At 39.9% G+C, this 18796-nt stretch overlaps 3 protein-coding genes across 3 annotated transcripts in view; 1 reads left to right on the top strand and 2 right to left on the bottom strand.

The window, feature by feature from the left end:
- The window catches only part of LOC115077831 (olfactory receptor 5V1-like), a 284159-nt gene that overhangs the window by 77831 nt on the left and 187532 nt on the right, over positions 1-18796 (top strand). The gene's annotated exons all lie outside the window — the stretch shown is intronic.
- Positions 6304-7236, bottom strand: LOC115077307 (olfactory receptor 6F1-like). Its single transcript, XM_029579599.1, has one exon. It carries the CDS (start codon positions 7234-7236, stop codon positions 6304-6306), a length of 933 nt encoding a protein of 310 aa, XP_029435459.1.
- On the bottom strand, positions 15223-16155 carry LOC115077306 (olfactory receptor 6F1-like). Its single transcript, XM_029579598.1, has one exon. The coding sequence runs from the start codon at positions 16153-16155 to the stop codon at positions 15223-15225; it is 933 nt and encodes a 310-aa protein (XP_029435458.1).

The raw sequence follows: 18796 nt of genomic DNA, 5'->3' as shown, positions 1-18796 counted from the left end.
AAGGTTTGCCTACAAGATGACAATGGGTGCATGGGCCACTGGCTTCCTAACATCAGCCATCCACATATTTCTTGCAGCCCTACTGTCTTTCTGTGGCTCCCATTTTATCAACCATTTCTTTAGTGATATTCCACCCATATTGAAGATGGCTTGAAACGACACCTTCCTCAATGAGATACTGGTTCTCGCAGTTGGTGGATTCATAGGTCTTAGCTCCTTTCTCCTAACACTTGTCTCTTATGCTCATATAATCTCCACCATACTCAGGATTCATTCACTGGTTGGGAGCAATAAGGCCTTCTCCACCTGCCTCCCATCTCACAGTGGTGACTTTATTCTTTGACAGCATCAGCTTCATGTATATTTGACCCACATCCAGTTACTCCTGGAGCAAGATAGGGTGGTGACTGTGTTCTACGCTGTGATGACACCAGCACTGAACCTCACCGTTTATACCCTGAGAAATAAAGAAGTCATGAGAGCTCTCAAGATAGTCTGGAGGAAACTATGCCCATAATAAGTATGCAACAACCTACAACAGGGTGCACATTTTGAAACCTTTCCATATAGGACTCCGATGCACTGTGATTCATCAGGACCAAGCTTGAGTTCAGTTCAGTAGATGGGAAATGCATCAGAATCCTTCCATGTACACCTGCGAGAGTGTCAAGGCACTTAGAACCCATCCCCCTCTAAAAAAAAACAAGGTTCTTTTCCTTGAGGCTGGCTTTTGCTTAGATCAAGAGATCACAATACTGAAAAAGTGTGTGCTGTGACTAGGTACTTTCATGAGTATTCATTTTTAATTGATTTTATGGACCTGATAAGACCAAGACTAAGGTTCAAATGTAAAGATTATGCAGAAGTCCCGCAGTAGTTTTTTAAAATAACTTTTCAGCAGGCAAAAAGCAATCAGCATTCTCTCATAATTGTTCATCTTGTTCATCTCCTAATTGTTCATCTTGATAACAAACATATTGTAAACCGTGGAGATGGATATTCTCCGTGCAATGGTATATAAAACCGTTTAAATAAATAAATAAATAAACAAATAGATAAATCTTCCAATATCTTCCATATCAATAACCATTAACTCATCCCTCTTATCTCTCTCTACAGAAATAGTAAGCTGTTCTGCCAAAGGTGAAAACATGCACTTGATGTGTAAGGGAACATTTAACAAGTTAAAAATTATAGAAGGGGTTAGCTGTGAATTGAAATCTCATCCTTATATCTTTGTCAGGCTCAGCTGCCAGGACAATGAAGCCTGACATGCAAAGATACATAAAAACCATGAATAATTTATGTAATAACCTTCCTAGTTCTGCATCCTTCTCTGATCCATTTCAAGTCCACAACTGCACTGACAGAAAGCTTTTAATAATCTGGCAGCTCATATTTGTTATGTACTCTTCTGCTTTATGTTCAACACGTTATATATGTTTTTATTTTGTAAATCGCTTAGGACTCTTTTTTGGATAACACGGTCTATAAGTTTTCAAAAGTAAACAAATAAAATGATTTTATGAGAGGCAAGAGAGCAACAAGGAATCATCCTGTGCAAGAGACAATGGGGAGGCAACTTTCAGTCTCTCTGAGAAACTGGGATGGTTTATTTAAGGCAGATGTGTGAAGGAATCATTTCAGCTCTAAAACCTGGTTTTGAATGAGTTCAAGAGATTTTCGTAATTAACTTAATGTCAGTTGGTTATAATTACAACTGTCTTAGAGGTTGAGCACAAGAGGATAACAAAGGTTTCAATGTTTATTTGCAGTACATGACATCAAACAATATCAAAGGAAGGATACAAAGTCAGAATTTTCAATTTCCTCATTCAGTTATGATGGGTTATTTACCAAATTAAGGAAAGAAGAATAATTACTAATAATTAATATCCTGCTACCTCCATTACATTGTTTGGAATGGATTACAAAATACAACATTCACAATAGTAAACATACAGTATATATATTTCTTAAACATAAAATGAGAATCATATAGTAAAATTATAAACCTAAATTAATTTGCTGACCATCATGAGGCACCAAAGCACCCTGCATGGTCCGGGTTTCAGAAGACACGCTTCCTTTTTCAGGGGATAATTCTCCTCATTGCCTGAGTTCTACCTGGTTCAGCGGCATTTGATGTCATCCAGCTTGCTTATGATCCGAGCAAATTATCCCCTAAAGAAGGAAGCGTGTCTTCGGAAACCCAGACTGTTAGGGTGCTTTGGTGCCTCATGATGGTCAGTAAATAACAGCAAGTAACTGTCACAATATATTTGGGGAATGTTGATGGGGGTTTCATGAAGGTCAGCGAGTATACAGCTACAATATGATTTGAATGCAGAGTGTCGTTGGATCAGCGTGTGATAGTGTTGGCAATATTGGAAAATTACTAAGATAAGTAAAAATGTTCTTTTATATTTTTAAATGCATAATTCAAAAAACACACAAAAGTATGGACATTGAACCAATGATGGTATCACAGTGGGCATGGCAATTCTACAATTGCTTCATGAGCTATGCGATATCTTAGCCCCATAAATGATGGTCCTTTAATGATTATTAAGCATATCTTGAGTGCATGAAAGATTAATATACATATACTTTTATGGTATAAGTGCACAGGGTAGAATTTTTCCACGTTTCGTAAAGTAAAAAGGCTGTAGCCATTCAATTGTAAATCCCTGATGTTAGATATCCAGTTGGAACTAGAGGTATGATAGACAGAAATGCGGATATTTGTCAAGATGATTAGGCACAATTAGTATAAATGATCATTTGAAAATAAAATGTAGTTTTGCACCCAAGTAATTCAACTGTATTTGGTAGCCAAAGTTCATTTAAACATTCTACAGATCATGTGTACAGACCTTGTCTAGTTTTTCAAAACAGCAGAAACATTCATGGGGAAATCATGTAACATGGTAGCTGGTTTAAAAAGGGATTGGATAAGTTCTTGGAGGAGAATTCCATTGCCTGCTATTAATTAAGTAGACTTAGAAAATAGTCACTGCTCTTCTAGCAACGGTAACACAGAATAGACTTAGTTTATGGGTACTTGCCAGGTTCTTATGGCCTGGACTGGCCACTGTTGGAAACATGATGCTGGGCTTGATGGATCCTTGGTCTGACCCAGCATGGCATGTTCTTATGATAAAATATTAAACATATAGGAGATAATTTTCAAAGGATTATGCATGTAAACATAGTATATATTGTACCAATGTTCAAAAGGCCATTCATGAGCATAAAACCCTTTGACAATTCATCCCTATGGAGTAAAATTTCAAAAAGTTACGTGTGTAATAGTATCAGTTTTCAAAAGCCCATTTACATGCATAGAACCCAATTTTACGTGTGTGTAAATCCCTTTGAAAAGCTTTAATAGGTTGTACATTGTGCGGTTGATACTGGGAGGCAACAGAGCAGACAACATTATCCAGTTATCTTTAGCCTGTAAACTTTTTCTGGATATTCAGCCACAACTAAATTTTGGGGCCGATTTTAAATTTTGCGTGCGTGGAGTACATTTGTGCGCGCTACCCGGTGCACACAAATGTACACCCGATTTTATAACATGTGCGCGCTGCAGCACGCATGTTATAAAGCCCAGAGTTGGCGCGCACAAGGGGGTGCACACTTGTGCACCTTGCGTGCGCTGAGCCCAAGGGGAGCCCCGATGGCTTTCCCTGTTCCCTCCAAGGCCGCACCAAAATCGGAGCGGCCTTGGAGGGAATTTTTTTTTGGATCCCCTCCCACCTTTCCATCCCTCCCCCCACCTTGTTTGATGGAGCTACGCCTGCCTCTGTCAAGCACTCGGCCACGCCCCCAGATCACCCCAGACCACAGCCACGCCCAAGACATGCCCCAGGACCGCCCATTTTTGCAAGGCCCGGGACATAAACACATCCTGAAGCGCGCACAGGTTTTTTTTTTAAGGGTTACGCACGTAACTTACGCATGTAACCCTTTTAAAATCCGCCCCTTTATGCATAGCCAGTCCTCTGTTTGTGCTGTAAACATCATCAAAGGCTGCTAGGGTGTTGGGGTTCAAGTCCGGAAATCTTCCTGGGCCCGGGCATGGTCAATAACTCTTTAATGGGCTCACATACTAGCTGGCTGAGACCCTACAGATGCAGCAAGACCCAAAACAGGAGCAAGGAAGTAAAAATTAATACAAGGGTAGAGTAGTAATCAAGCCACTTTCTATGCATTCAACAAGAGATACTGGGAAAACCCCCCCAAAAAAACAGCCCTTGTTGTGTTCAAAATAATAGTTTAATTTAAAAATAAGTATCCAGGCCAAAATTGAGGAAATCAAGAGTAGCATCAAAAATATCAACATGATGAAAACCATAAGTCTCCTTTTCCATTCTAGGTGTTCTTTCTTGTCTCACTTCTCCTGCACCAGAAACCATGTCAAAGATATCCTTCTCTTGGAAGGTATGATAACTGGTGTATAATTCTGGAATGCACTGGTCAAGACAGACAGAAAAAATATCTACAAGCTCAAAACTATTAGAAAAAATACAACAGGTTTAAAAGCTGTTAAACTGCAATCCAACTCCATCAAAGAATGAAAGTCTCTTGCTTCCTTGGTCAAGAGTCCAATACATATTGGTACCCTTGCTTGGTCTGGTCGTTCAGGAAAAAAGATCTCCTGATTTCAGCCCTTCAGGACCTTGGAGGTTACCGTTCCTTCCTACCTGAACCAATTTTCTTTCAGAAATCTCTTTACTCCAAAAAATCTTCCAAACCTTCTGACCCACTTTCTTAAGATCCAGGGAGGACCTCTATCCTAGGGGTGTGCATTCGGATTGACCGCATTAGTAAAACGCAACTCATATTTTTTTTTTACTTAAAAAATTGATTCGACATAAACGATCGGATTTCCCACATATCGAACATAGATATGTTCGATATGTGGGAAATCGCGATTGTTGAGCCAAAATAAAAATATAAACCCCCTCACCCTCCTTAATCCCCCCCCCGACTTACCACAACTCCCTGGTGATGGAGCGAGGAGTGAGGACGCCATTTCTGCAATCCTTGGCGAGAAGCATGTGACGTCGGCGGCACGTCGAGTGACGCCGGCGTCACGTGATTCCCGGCGAGTTCGCGCCGGACGGCTCGTTCGGCCCAAAAAGAACTTTTGGCCAGCTTGAGGGGGTCAGGAGGCCCCCCCAAGCTGGCCAAAAGTTCTTTTTGGGCCGAACGAGCCGTCCGGCGCGAACTTGCCGGGAATCACGTGACGTCGGCGTCACGTGATTCCCGGCTTGAGGGGGTCAGGAGGCCGAACGAGCCGTCCGGCGCGAACGAGCCGGGAATCACGTGACGCCGCATCACTCGACGTGCCACCGACGTCACATGCTTCTCGCCAAGGATTGCAGAAATGACGTCCTCACTCCTCGCTCGATCACCAGGGAGTTGTGGTAAGTCTGGGGGGGGGGATTAAGGAGGGTGAGGGGGTTTAAATTTTTTTTTTGCACATATGTACATATACCCAACTCATTGGATTTTTTTTATGTCCATATTGGCCGCAAGTGGGACCCCCTTTCGGACATAAAAAATATGAACATAAAATTTTGCTCTGCACATCCCTACTCTATCCTTCTCATCAGCTTCTAACCTTAGTTACCTTCCCACTCAAAATGGAGCATTTTTTTATATCTCACATGAGCATCCCATGAATAAGGTGCTGTTATGGCAAGGGGAGGAATCAAAATATCTCAAAACCCCATCCCACTGCTCATGGTTGGAAGAATAACATGGAGATTGCAAAGCCCCATCACATGTGATTTAATATTCAGTGAACTTTATCTGCAGAAAACTTGTGCGGTTAGATTTAGGATAGCCATTGGTGTTGACTAGTTGATTAACAAATTTAGCTTATCTGTGCAGAGTACTGTGCTAACTTGCTAAATTTCAAAATTTCACCCAACCATGCCCTGACCAGGCCCATTAATAAAGCAATTTTATGCACACAGATTCAGCGAATTAGCGGGAGGATATTTTTTTTATCAGTTAATTTATGCAGTTAAAAGCTGACTTCGTTTTTAAAAATGTTTTGGCTGTCAAACCCCTGGAAAACAAATTTTCCAAATGTATTAACTTTATTTGTTTTTCTCTTGTAAGACACTTTATTAGGAAACTGTTAACCAGGCAAAAAAAGCAGGCAGCAAAAAGTTGTTTTCCACTCATTTTCCTATGTAAGTTCATTAAAATGAATAAAGAATTCTACACAATAGCAGTCAATCTAGGCAGTCATTTAGCAGGTATCAGGGAGAAGCAAGCAGTTCAGCAATGGATCTTGCTCCATGCTCTGCTTAAAGCCTTCAGTACGTCCTTGTTTCTAAGGCTGTAGATCAAAGGGTTCAAGAGTGGAGTTATAGCTGCAAATATCAAAGACACTACCTTATCTGCTTCAAAGGATTGCATGGGGTTGGGCCGTATATAGATAAAAATGGCTGTGCAAAAGAAGATCAGAACCACGGTGAGGTGGGAAGCACAAGTGGAGAAGGCCTTCTTTCGTCCTGTGGTAGAAGGAATTCGGAGTATAGTGGTGATAATGTAACAGTAAGATACAGCTATGAGGAGAAGGGATGTAAGCATTAAAACCCATAGAACTGGAAAGATAATAACTACACTGACAAATGTGTCTGAACAGGCCAGCTTCAAAAGTGGTATGAAATCACAAAAGAAATGGTTTATTTGATTTAACCCACAAAAAGAAAACTGGGATAGTAGGATTAACACCATCCATCCAATAAGAAAACCACTTGACCAGGATCCAATAGCCAGCTGTTTACAAAGTCTGCCGGTCATAATAGTGCCATACTGCAAGGGGTAGCATATAGCATAATACCGATCAAAAGCCATTACTGTAAGCAAGATGTACTCCATGGATCCCAAGATAAAACAGAAGCATGACTGTGCAATGCAACTTCTGTAGGAAATGGCTTTGTTCCCTGTTAGGAAGTCAGAGATCAGTTTTGGAATGGTTGCAGTTATGTACCAGATTTCCAGGAAGGCAAAATTACTTAGAAAGAAGTACATAGGGCTGTGAAGTTGCAGATCAATGTTTACTATAATTATTATGATGCTATTTGTTGTGATAGTCATGATATAAATGATCAGAAACACCACAAAGTATAATATCTGTATCTCCCGTGAGCCGGGGAACCCCAGGAGCATGAATTCTGTAATGGATGTTTGATTATAGGCTGCCATGATTGATCTGTAGAGATTAGAAAAAGAGGTAAGGTAAAACTGATGTTGAGTGCCTCATAAATTTGTAAATTGAAAGCTGATCAGTGACCAATGAAATCTAAAGCAGAGCATGAATTTCAAAACAACTTCACTACAATTGGAGTTTCAGTTCAATTCACTTTTAATATGTCTTTTTCCAGGAAATATGTTAAACAGTAAATTAGATGGAAAAAACAGAGAAACAAGGAAATACAGCAGACAAAGATTGCAAGGCTCAAGTAGATCATCCACCCTATTTTTAATGCCTTAGTTCCCAATTCGATCTCTACCTTCTCCTTCACTACTCCTTTGCAACTCAAAATTGAAGGGAAAATGTTCCGACTTAAGTGGCTATGTTCATTCCTGAATCTAGGAGACTAGAAGCTTTTGCAAATCTACATGTTAATATTTAACTCCAAAAATCAAATTTATTTTTTAAATAGTAGTTTTATAGTTGCTTGTACATTATAAAATATATTATACACAAATTATGATAAATTTAGGTTATAATTGTTATTTACCTTTAAAAACCCTGAAATACTTCTACAATTGGTTCTAAGGTCTTTAGCAATTTCTAAGACTTCAAACCTTGCCAATTCACTTTATAATTCATTTAAATTGAACAAAAAGACAACTTAACTTTTTAAAATTACCCTCAAGGTCAACAGGTGCAAAATTACCTACGTACTTCATGCCTGCTATTTCCTTGGGGAACAGAAAGGGAGACAGACAATGTGCAAGCCTTTGAAAATCAAGTATATGTGCGCATTGTATTCCACACCTGACCTAAACTGTAATCCAGATCAACATTCATGATGTAAAAATAGAAACATACTTTAGGGCAATCCTGTCTGATGATCTCTAAGTAGTGAAATAGTATGATAAGCTTTTAGTCAAAGCTACAGGGATACTGAGGCTTTGGGTGGCAGGATTTTGCACATCCAGCCCCCCCCATAAGAAATGTTGGTGATCTAGGAGACCGCCTAATTTGCATAATGAAAGCACTGGCCCTGTGTACAGGTCATTGGTGAGTCTTCGCCAAGAAAACTGTGTTCATTTCTGGAGACCATACTTGTGAAAGGATATAGGATAGACAAGAGGTGGGTTCAGAAAAAGGAAACAAAAAGCTATACGAGATGAGACGTAAGGATCCTAATATGTATACACTAGAGGAGCGACAAGGAGACTATATAGAAATATTGAAATACCTGAAAAGTATTTATAATCCACAAAAAGTAAAGCACTTTGGAAATGAAGTTTTAGATCTAGGGGTCATGAATTAAAACTTCAAGGGAGAAGTCTTAAGAAGAATGCAAGGTTTTCTGGTTTTTTTTTTTCATGGAAAGGAAGGCAGATGCCTGCAATGCCCTCAGAATGAACAGTGGAAGCTATTCTGGTAAGGGACTTCTAATAGTTATGGGATAAAAACAGAAAGCATGATTTTTACAAAGCATTTACATGCTTTAAAATGGGGTTTATATGTGTAAATGAACTTTTCCCATATAAATGGGCTTTTGAAAATTGCTACAATAGTATATTATATTTACATGCTTATCTCCTTCGAAAATTCACCAGAGAAGATAACTAACATGAAAAACATTGATATATCGCAAGCATGACCGAGTGACAAAACAAAGCATAGGAGTAGCCGAGACGTAACCTGAGTGTGGTGGTGGTTACCATACAGCAGTGGTAATGACAACATTGGATTTCCAAGAAGGCATGGGATAAGCTGCACAGAACGGTGATGAAGCCATATGGATTATTAGAAAACCTGGTGGTGAGACATGGTAGGAGACGTGGATACTTGGATATGGTATTGAGCCTGTATGCATGTTAATGAAAGATGATGAACTTGATGAGTCCTGAAAAGACCCTACCAGTAGAAGTGGTAGAGGTCAGTATGTCAATGGATTCTGATCAAGCTTGGGACTGATGCTGAGGGCGGTGGTAGGGAAATGGATTGAAAGTGGGGGTAAGGAGATGCTCTTGAGTTAAATATAGGAAGGTGCGTACTCATCTACCTCTAATGGAAGAATGACAGCTGGGCAGAACTGGATGGGCCAATTTGGTTATTTTCTATCATTATTTACTATGGCATTATTATAAGGGATTACATTTAATTGAAAGCAGATATTCTAGCAAAATCAACCTTCTTCAAGCTAACTGATTTCTGAAAATATTAACATTTGTTTATGGATTTCAACAGAAAGGTGGCGACCTGCCAGGACATAAGTCATTTTTTAATACCACAGATCCTCAAGGTTACCACCCATTAGCATCTCACAAGACACGGAAAGGAGGCGCATAATATTCTCTCAGACTTTATTCTGCCTGTGCCTGTCCGTTTGTTTGGTCTGTCCATGTCTCCTTTCTAGCTGAAAGGTAAATTATTGCATTATTATGCAGCTCTTGTACCAGGAAGCTGTGAGGACAACGTTCAGGAAAATATAATGGCATCAAAACAATAGGGAGACTGTAAGTCAACACCCTTCCAGCACACCCCATGCTCCCCCTAACTCCCCCCCTCCACTCCCCACCCCCCCCCCCCCCGCCTCTTAGCCTCTTCAGCCTCCCCCCCCCACCCGCCTTCTTTACCATATCAATCTCTCCTTTACCTTTACCTCCCCTCTCGCATATTTTCTCCCCCCCTTTCCCTCTCCCCTCACCCCTCCCCCCAACGTTGTAAATAAGTTCACATATGTAATATGTAATTTTAAACCCATATCTTTCCAATTAAGTTATCCATGCTTGCTTTCTCTTTTCTCTCGTTCTTCGCTTTTTACCTTGTTCCTTTTATCCAATTATTATCCAATTCTCCCAGTTAAACCCCCCTTGTTCAATGTAATTTCCTTTCTCAGTTAATTGTGAACCGACATGATGTGTCCTACGAATGCCGGTATATAAAAATGTTAAATAAAAATAATAATAAATGAGCGTGATATAGATGGCTTTATTTAAAACAGCAAACGCTGGTAGAAATCATACTTTTATGGAAGTTTATTTGCAGGTTGTTTTGTTTTGTTTTCTTTCCTTTTCATCTTTTTTTTTTTTTTTAAAGGGATTTAATCAGGTTAAGAAAGGAAATAGAATTAGGAATTAAGGGATGGGGGAATATGCTCATATATTAGGTAGATCACTAGCATTACACTATTCATTATTAATCTTGTCAGTCAGGCTTTCAGGTGGTGCAGATATTATTGACATTATAATCATTATAGCATTTTTACATTCTGCCTTAAGCCTTACCTTTGGCTTCTGATTTGTTTCACCGTCTTTAATGCTCTCTGAAGCTTCCTACACATGGAGAATCAGATAAAAAAAATGCAAATGAGCTGTGATAAAAGTGGCACAGAGGCAGACATAGAAGGGATGTTCCTTCCTCGGTCTCCTAAGATTTTATACAGGGCAAGTTTTTGAAATTCCAATTTAATTTCTTAAATGTCACCCTGGAGGTTTGATCTTCAGTGTGCTTAAGAAATGTTCACATGGGGCTCTGAAATGAAACAATATTAATTAACCTGCCACCTGTTTGGAAGTGAGAGTTAAGGTTTAAGAGAATCTGTGGCTGGTCTTCTCGCTTCAGCCTTCACTAAGGCCCCTCTGTGTCTGTCCCATGTGCAGTTGAATTTTGCTCACTGATTTTACTCCTGCCAAGTCTGCTAGAGGTCTGACCACTGTCTTTTCAGCGTAAGGTCTTTTTCAGTCTCAAAGCTTTTAACCTTCTCTCCCTTCAGCTTCATTTATGAAACCTCTCATCCATGAGTTTTTTTAATGCTCTGGAAATCACTAGCTTCTTATTTCTTATAGAATTCTGCTAGATCTTTTGAGGACAATATTCAAAGACTTTTTCAAAGGTTCAACAGCATTTTACCTATGGAAATGTCCCTTTTTAAATTTCCCACCATGTATGTGCCTAAAGTACCTGCATAGTTCCACAAATATTTTTTTTTTTTTACCTGCATTTAGCAGAAACATTTCTCAGGCAAATTTAGGGAGGGGCTTTCAAATTTATGTGTGCTACTTTCATCAGAAAAAAAGTATGTACTGAAAAAACATGAGTAAGGATGCTGAAATCTAAAGTCTTGTTCTTGATGTTGTAATTTTAGTAATTATTTAGTTTGTGCTTTAGAAGCATCAGCTTCATGTACATGAATCTCACATCCAGTAATTCCCCGGAGCAGGAAAGTGTGGCGCCTGTGTTCTGTGTATACACCTACTGTATATTCTGAGAAATACAAACGTCCGGAGAGCTCTGAAGACACCTTGGAGGAGACAACGCCCGTAATAATAAGGCAATAGTATATATCATGGTGTATATTTTGAAACCTTTCCATGCAGTACTCTGATACACTGTCAATCACCAGGACCAAGCTTGAGGTCAATTCAATAGCTAGAATAGATATTGGAATCCTTCCATGCACTTCCGCGAGTGTGTCACGCCACTTAGAAATCTAAACAATTTTTTTTTTGTTCTTGGAGATGGCTTAATGTTGTATCAAAATGTTCATATTAGTATTCATTTCTTTTCTTTTATTGAATTCTTATGGCGTTCATTTTTAATTGATTTTACTGACCTGATGAGAATAAAGTTCAGTTTTAGGAATTGTGTAGAATTCCCACAATTATTTTTTTTTAGAATATTTAAGCAGACAAAATATTTATTTGGCAAATGATATTGAATGATACCAAATATATGCCATGGGGATAACTTGTACTTTCCAAAACTGAGTGTCTTGTGTCTTTTTTGAGAGTGTTTTGTATGTGTTCCTCAGCAGAGTGCTAAAAATTGCAGACAGTTTGAGCACCTCTTAAATTTGATGAAAAGGCAAAATTCATTGGGTCCAATTTTAAAAACCCTACGCGCGCCGGACCTATTTTAAAAAGGCCTGGTGATGCACGTAAAGCCCCGGGACTTACACGCGTCCTGGGGCTTTACTAAAGGAGCAGGGGCAGGACCAGAGGCCTCCGACAGAGCATCCATTGCCGCTGTGTCGGAGGATCGCGTGCTGAAAGACTGCCAGCGAGCACAACTTGTGCCTGCCTGAAGGCAGGCACAAAAGGTAAGACAAAGGTCAGGGGGGGGGTTAGATTAGGGCTGGAGGGAAAGGTTAGGGGAAGGGCTGGGAAGGTCAGGCTAGGGGGAAGGGAAGTTCCCTCACAGGCCACTCCGATTTCAGAGCGGCCTGGGAGGGAACAGGGGAAGGCAGTGTGGCTGGGCGCGTGCAAGGTGCACAATTGTGCAGCCCCTTGTGCCCCGACCCCTGATTTTAAAACATGCGCGAGCCTCTGCACGCATGTTATGCCCGCGCACACCTTTTAAAATCTACCCCATTGTGTATAAAGTGTGGAGTAAATTTTAAAAAAATTTCAGTATCACACAAACTAAGTTTTAGGAAACTCTTATCAATTGATGAACAGTCAACGTCATGTCCTTCTACTTATTCATTATCCAGTGTCTTCCATATTCATAACTATTAATTCATCCCTCTTACCCTTCCTCAGTGTTTTTCAACATAAATAGTAAGCTGTTTTGTCAATTGTGGAAAATTATACTGGATGTGTAAGGGACCATTCAACAAGGCTGCTCCGATTTCGAAGCGGCCTCAGAGGGAACGAAGGCAGGCTGCGCGGCTCGGCGCGCGCAGGTTGCTGATTTTGGGCAGCCTTGTGCAAGCCGCCCCAGATTTTAAAAGAGACGCGCGGCTACGCGCGTATCTATTAAAATCCGGTGTACTCTTGTTTGTGCCTGGTGCGCGAACAAAAGTACCCGCGCGCGTATTTTTTTTAAATCTGCTCCTTAGAGTATTAAAATGTCATGTTAGGTATTTGGATCACTCTGATAGAGCCTCAGAAAACTCTCCAGAAAAAGCACCAGTGATTGTGATTGCTTGTTACATTCTTCACAACATTGCAGTAAGGTACCACTTCAAAGCTCAACTAATCCTCTTTTCTCCACATTCATTGGGAAATCATCGTAAAGGGAAGTAAGGTTAGCAGCAGACCTGATCTTCAGCTAGAACCCATTTATCAATGGCTTCTTCGTCAAAGAAAGACAACTAACACGCTCTTTATAATTATCTAAAATATACATTTTATTTATATAAGAGGAAAAAAATAACCTCTATTGTTTGCACCACAGCAATGATTTTTTTTTCCCAACCCAAGATTTCACTGATGACTTTTGTTCATGAAAGACTGTTGCATACCTCACAGTTTCTATGGCACCAGTTTAGAACTGTCAAAGAAAGGGTCATCCCAGATGTAATAGCGTATTTGTCCATTAAATGTAACCAGCAAGTATTTTCTGTTCTTTATGGTGTGGAGGTCAAGAGATTATGTAGTATGTTGTAAAAAGGCTACAGCCATCCAGTGGTCAAGATGATTAGGCACAATTAATATATATGAACACTGACAACAAAACAAATTGGGGTAGATTTTAAAAGCCCTGCGCGCGTAAATCCTGCTGCATTTACGCTCGCAGGGCACTCATGCGCCGGCCGCCTATTTTGCATAGGCCGCCGGCGCGTGCAAAGCCCCGGGACATGCGTAAGTCCTGGGGCTTGCTAAAATGGGTGGTCCATGGGCGTGTCCGCAGTCTGGGGCAGTCCGGGGGCATGGCCGAGTGCCCCAACACAGCGGCCTGTGTTGGGGCCTGGCCAGCCGGCAGGTGTAACTCCATCAAACAAGTTAGGGGGGATTTAGGTAGGGCCGGGGGGGTGGGTTAGATAGGGGAAGAGAAGGAAAGGTGGGGAGGAAAAAAGTTCCCTCCGAGGCCGCTCCAATTTTGGAGCGGCCTCGGAGGGAACGGAGGCAGGCTGCGTGGCTCGGCGCGCACAGGCTGCTGATTTTGCGCGCGCCGAACCCGGATTTTAAAAGATACGAGCCACTACGCGCGTATCTTTTAAAATCCGGCGTACTTTTGTTCGCGCGCGCACTGTTTTTTTAAAATGTACCCCATTGCATTGTGTTTTTGCTCCAAAGGAATGTTGATTCTATTTTGTAGACAAAGCTCTTTTAAACTTTAAACAGACCATGAGTATGCACCTTGCCTAGTTTTTCAACATTGCAGAAATATTCCCTGGGAAAACTCAGTAGCATTTCTTATGATAAAATAATCAAATACGAGGTAATTTTCAAGTGAGTTGCTTGCCTACATGTCATACAAATAGTTGCAATTTTCAAAAGCCCATTTATAGCCATAAAACCTTTTTACAATTTAGTCTTATGGAATGAACATTCAAAGGAGTTATACATGTAATAGTATCAATTTTCAAAAAGCTCATTCGCATGCATAAAACAAAGTTTCACAAGCATTAATCGTTTTGTAAATTTCCTCCATAAAGTTTCAATGTGCTCTGCTACCACAAGTGGTAGTAGAGCACACAACATTAATCATTTTACTATCCAGTAAGTTTCTTCTGGAAATTCATCCACACTTAACTAGTTAAGGGTATTGTTTAATATTCAGTGAAATCTAACTGCAGAAAACTTATGTGATTAGATTTAGGACTGTCATTTGTGCTGACAGATTGAGGAGAAACATTTAGCTCATCTGTGCTCAATATTGTGCAATCCAGCTAAATTTCACTCAGGGATGTCGTGACCAGGCTCCTCTGCAATAAATTTTGTGCACACAGATTTAGATACCTAATGGGAAGACATTTATACCAATTAAATTTATGCAGTTAAAAACTGAATTTTATAGCATAGATCTTTGGGATATTGAATCTATGGAAAATAAAGTTTCCATATTTAATAATATTGTCAAGTCAATTGTATGACACACTACTATGCAGCCCATTGTTAATCAGGTAAACATTGGTTGCACATGATACTATAAAGTTGTATTCCAATAATTTTCCAATGTAATTCATGTAAAATTCATTAAAATGAAGAATTCTAAATTTCACAACAACTGTCATATTAGGCAATCATTTAGAGGATGTCAGGGAGATGGCAAGCAGTTCAGTGATAGATTTTGCCCCATACTCTTCTTAAGGCATTGAGCACATCTTTGTTTCTTAGGCTGTAGATCAAGGGGTTCAAGAGTGGAGTTATAGCTGCGAAAATCAAAGACACTACCTTATCTGCTTCAAAGGATTGCATGGGGTTGGGCCGCAGATAGATAAAAATGCTTGTACCAAAGAAGATCAGAACCACAGTGAGGTGGGAAGCACAGGTGGAGAAGGCCTTCTTCCGTCCGGTGGCAGAAGGGATTCGGAGTATGGTCAGGATAATGTAACAGTAAGATACAGTTATTAGGAGGAGGGAAGTCAGCACCAAAACCCATGCAAGTGAAAAGAAAATAACTTTACTAACAAATGTGACTGAACAGGCCAGCTTTAAAAGCGGCATGAAATCACAAAAGAAATTATTTATTTGATTGGACCTGCAAAAAGAGAACAGGGATACTGGTATTGACATTGTCCATCCATTAAGAAAACCGCTTGTCCAAGATCCGATAGCCAGCTGTTTACAAAGCCTGCCAGTCATAATAGTGCCGTACTGCAAGGGGTAGCAAATAGCATAATACCGATCAAATGCCATTACTGTTAGCAAGATATACTCCATGGATCCCAAGATAAAACAGAAGCACAACTGTGCGATGCAGCTTCTGTAGGAAATGGCTTTGTTCCCAGTTAGGAAGCCAGAGAGCATTTTCGGGATGGTGGCAGTTGTGTACCAGATTTCCAGGAAGGCAAAGTTACTTAGAAAAAAGTACATGGGACTGTGAAGATGCGGATCAATGTTTACTATAGTTATTATTATGCTGTTTGTTGTGATGGTCATCATATAAATGATCAGAAACACCACAAAGTATAATATCTGTATCTCCCGTGAGCCGGGGAATCCAAGGAGCATGAATTCTGTGACGGAGGTTTGATTATTGGCTGTCATGATTGATCTGTAGAGATTAGAAAAAGAGGAAAGGTGAAACATTGATGTTGAGTGCCACATAAATCTATAAATTGAAAGCTGATCCAGGATGAATGTCAAAACAACTTCACTGCAAATCACGGTTTCAGTTCAGTTCACTTTAAACGTGTATTTACAAGAAATATTTAAACAGTAAATTAGACGGAAAACAGAAATGTGGAAACAGAATATGTTGGAAGACAAGGCTTGTAAGGGCTATCTTGTCCTCCCACATTACTTCCTTTGGTGTTGTCTTAGGCCCCAGTTTGATCTCTGCCTTCCCCTTTACTCCTTTGCAACTCAGATTAGAGGGGCGAATAATCAGAAAAATACTGAGTGGAGGCTTAGCTTGCCAGGATCATTCATGAAATTAGGCAGCTAGAACCTTTTGAAAATCCACCCCTTAGTACTAAACTCCAAAAAAAACAATTTTATTTTTTAAATTGTATTTTGTTAGGTGCTTGTACACTGTAAAGCCTATATCTCACACAAAAATTTTTAAGCGTTTGGGGCATCATATTGCTGCTGTTACTTACCTTTCAGAATACCTAGAATACTTCTAAAATTGGTTCTAAGGTCTTTAGGTACTTATATATATATTTTTCTAAATAGAACATTTTTTATTCAATGTCAGAAAAGTACAGAACATCTAAGCCATTACATTTTGCTGATGTCTTTCTGTTGGTGTGTAGGGGACTTGATACATTTTTCTTTAGTGAACCCTGACCATTCATTTCTAGCTTTGCCCCATCTCCCCTCAATTCTAATGGACCTCAAAATTAATTAAAAAAAAAAGAACCAAAGCTAAAGTGTACTGGTGTAAGGATTAATGACCTTTTATTTAAACTGTGTCATCGTCAAACCAAATATGACACCAAAACCTGAGTGCCGACCAGCCTAGGTAATCCTAGATTAGAACTGGAAGTAAGTTAGCTCATCACTGTTAATGAGGTGTTAATTTCAGTAGCCCACTTTGCCCCATTTGTATCTCTGAACCTTATAGTTAATTTTCAGAGGAGAGAGTTTACCATTGTAAATTGCTACAAGATTCACAGGTGCAAAACTACAAACATATTTTATACTTGCTATTTCTTTGGGTAGCAGAATGGGAGATAAATAATATTCATGCCTTTGAAAATCAAAGGTGCATTGTTTTGCACCACTGATCTAAATTGTCTTCTAGGAATGCTTCTTTCTAATCCAGATAAACGTGCATGTTGTGAAAGCTGATACATACTTGAAGGCAGTAGTATCTGATGATGCCTAAATAGTGACACAATGTGAAAAGGGAGCTACAGGGATGTTGGGATATATAGCGAAAGGCATAACTTGCAGGATAAAGAGGTGATATAATGCGCCCCTGTACCAGTCATTGGTGAGACCTTACTTATAAAATTGTGTTCACATAGGAGAAGGGAGACAAGATGGAGGCATGAAGTTGAGTATGTTTACTAATGTGCTTTATCTTCTTTTCATTGGCTTGGTTTTGATTTGGAAATGTAAAGGGAAAGTGTGGGGTTTTTCCTCCCGAGACCCAGGATCTTTTTGGACAGCAGCCAATAACATCTTACATGCCTTGTTTGACTACGAGTTCGGAGGATGAAAACCCCATTAGCATTCGGGATGAAGGAGCATCTCCTATACCTGGCTGGGTGAGACGTGATCTGCATCTGGGTCTTACCATGCTTCAGGATGATGAAGCTGGAGTGACCACAATAGGTGGGACCATAGCAGTGTTAGCACCCAAGCAGCCGCTTTCCATCTTGCTGCATAAGGCTCCTATTGAAGTTAATGCCGGGACAGTTTCTTAATTGGATTCGTCAAATGGGGGAATGCTCTCTGAATTGGGAGACTCTTCGCAGGTTTTCCTGTCCAAACAGCATCTTTATTCTGGTGAGCTCTTTTTTTATTCTACAGCCAAATTTAACCTCCTTTCATCTAAACTTGAACCAATATTTTTTAGGCATGAAGGGCAAATCTTTGAGATTAATAGCAAGGTATCTTCTTTCAAGTCTGAGATTAAGGGTATCCAGTCTTTCAATGTCTGTACTATAAAGGATCGAGGTGTTTTTTTTATTTAGGAAGCTGGAAATGTTAGAAAATCATTCTACACTTAAACCTTCATATGCTCAATTTTCTAAAATTTTGGGGGAAACCTCCTTGTGTTACTTTGAAGAGATATTTTCTTGACATTATGCATTTTGATGCTGAGCAAGATCCTTTGGTAAACAGAGCATATTTCCTACCATCAGTGCCTCAACACACATCTCGTTGGACTACTAATATAGTAGTGCACATGGATAATTTAACAAACTTTCTTGAGAATTCTGAGATCTAAGATTTGTGCAAAGTAATGTGAAGATATTTTGGTTCTATGACATCTTTGTTTCATGACTTGGGGGTTAAGATTTGTCATGATGTAGCCCCTACTTCAACGGCAGGGGAGAAAGTCTGATACTTAACTTTCAATGCATATCCAGCATAACTCTCTGCTTCAACGGCAGGGGGGGATGAAGAAAAGTGGATCTATATACAGACATCAACCAACAAGGACTGAATTACATAGTCTGGGTAAACAAATAAGCATGGGTGTAGCTTGCTTATTGCGGCGGTTACTACCCCT

This window comes from Rhinatrema bivittatum, chromosome 16, assembly GCF_901001135.1.
Source record: "Rhinatrema bivittatum chromosome 16, aRhiBiv1.1, whole genome shotgun sequence".
NCBI classification, from domain to species: Eukaryota; Metazoa; Chordata; class Amphibia; order Gymnophiona; family Rhinatrematidae; genus Rhinatrema; species Rhinatrema bivittatum.
The sequence above is the reverse complement of the archived record's forward strand: the minus strand, read 5'-3'. Positions and strand labels throughout refer to the sequence as shown.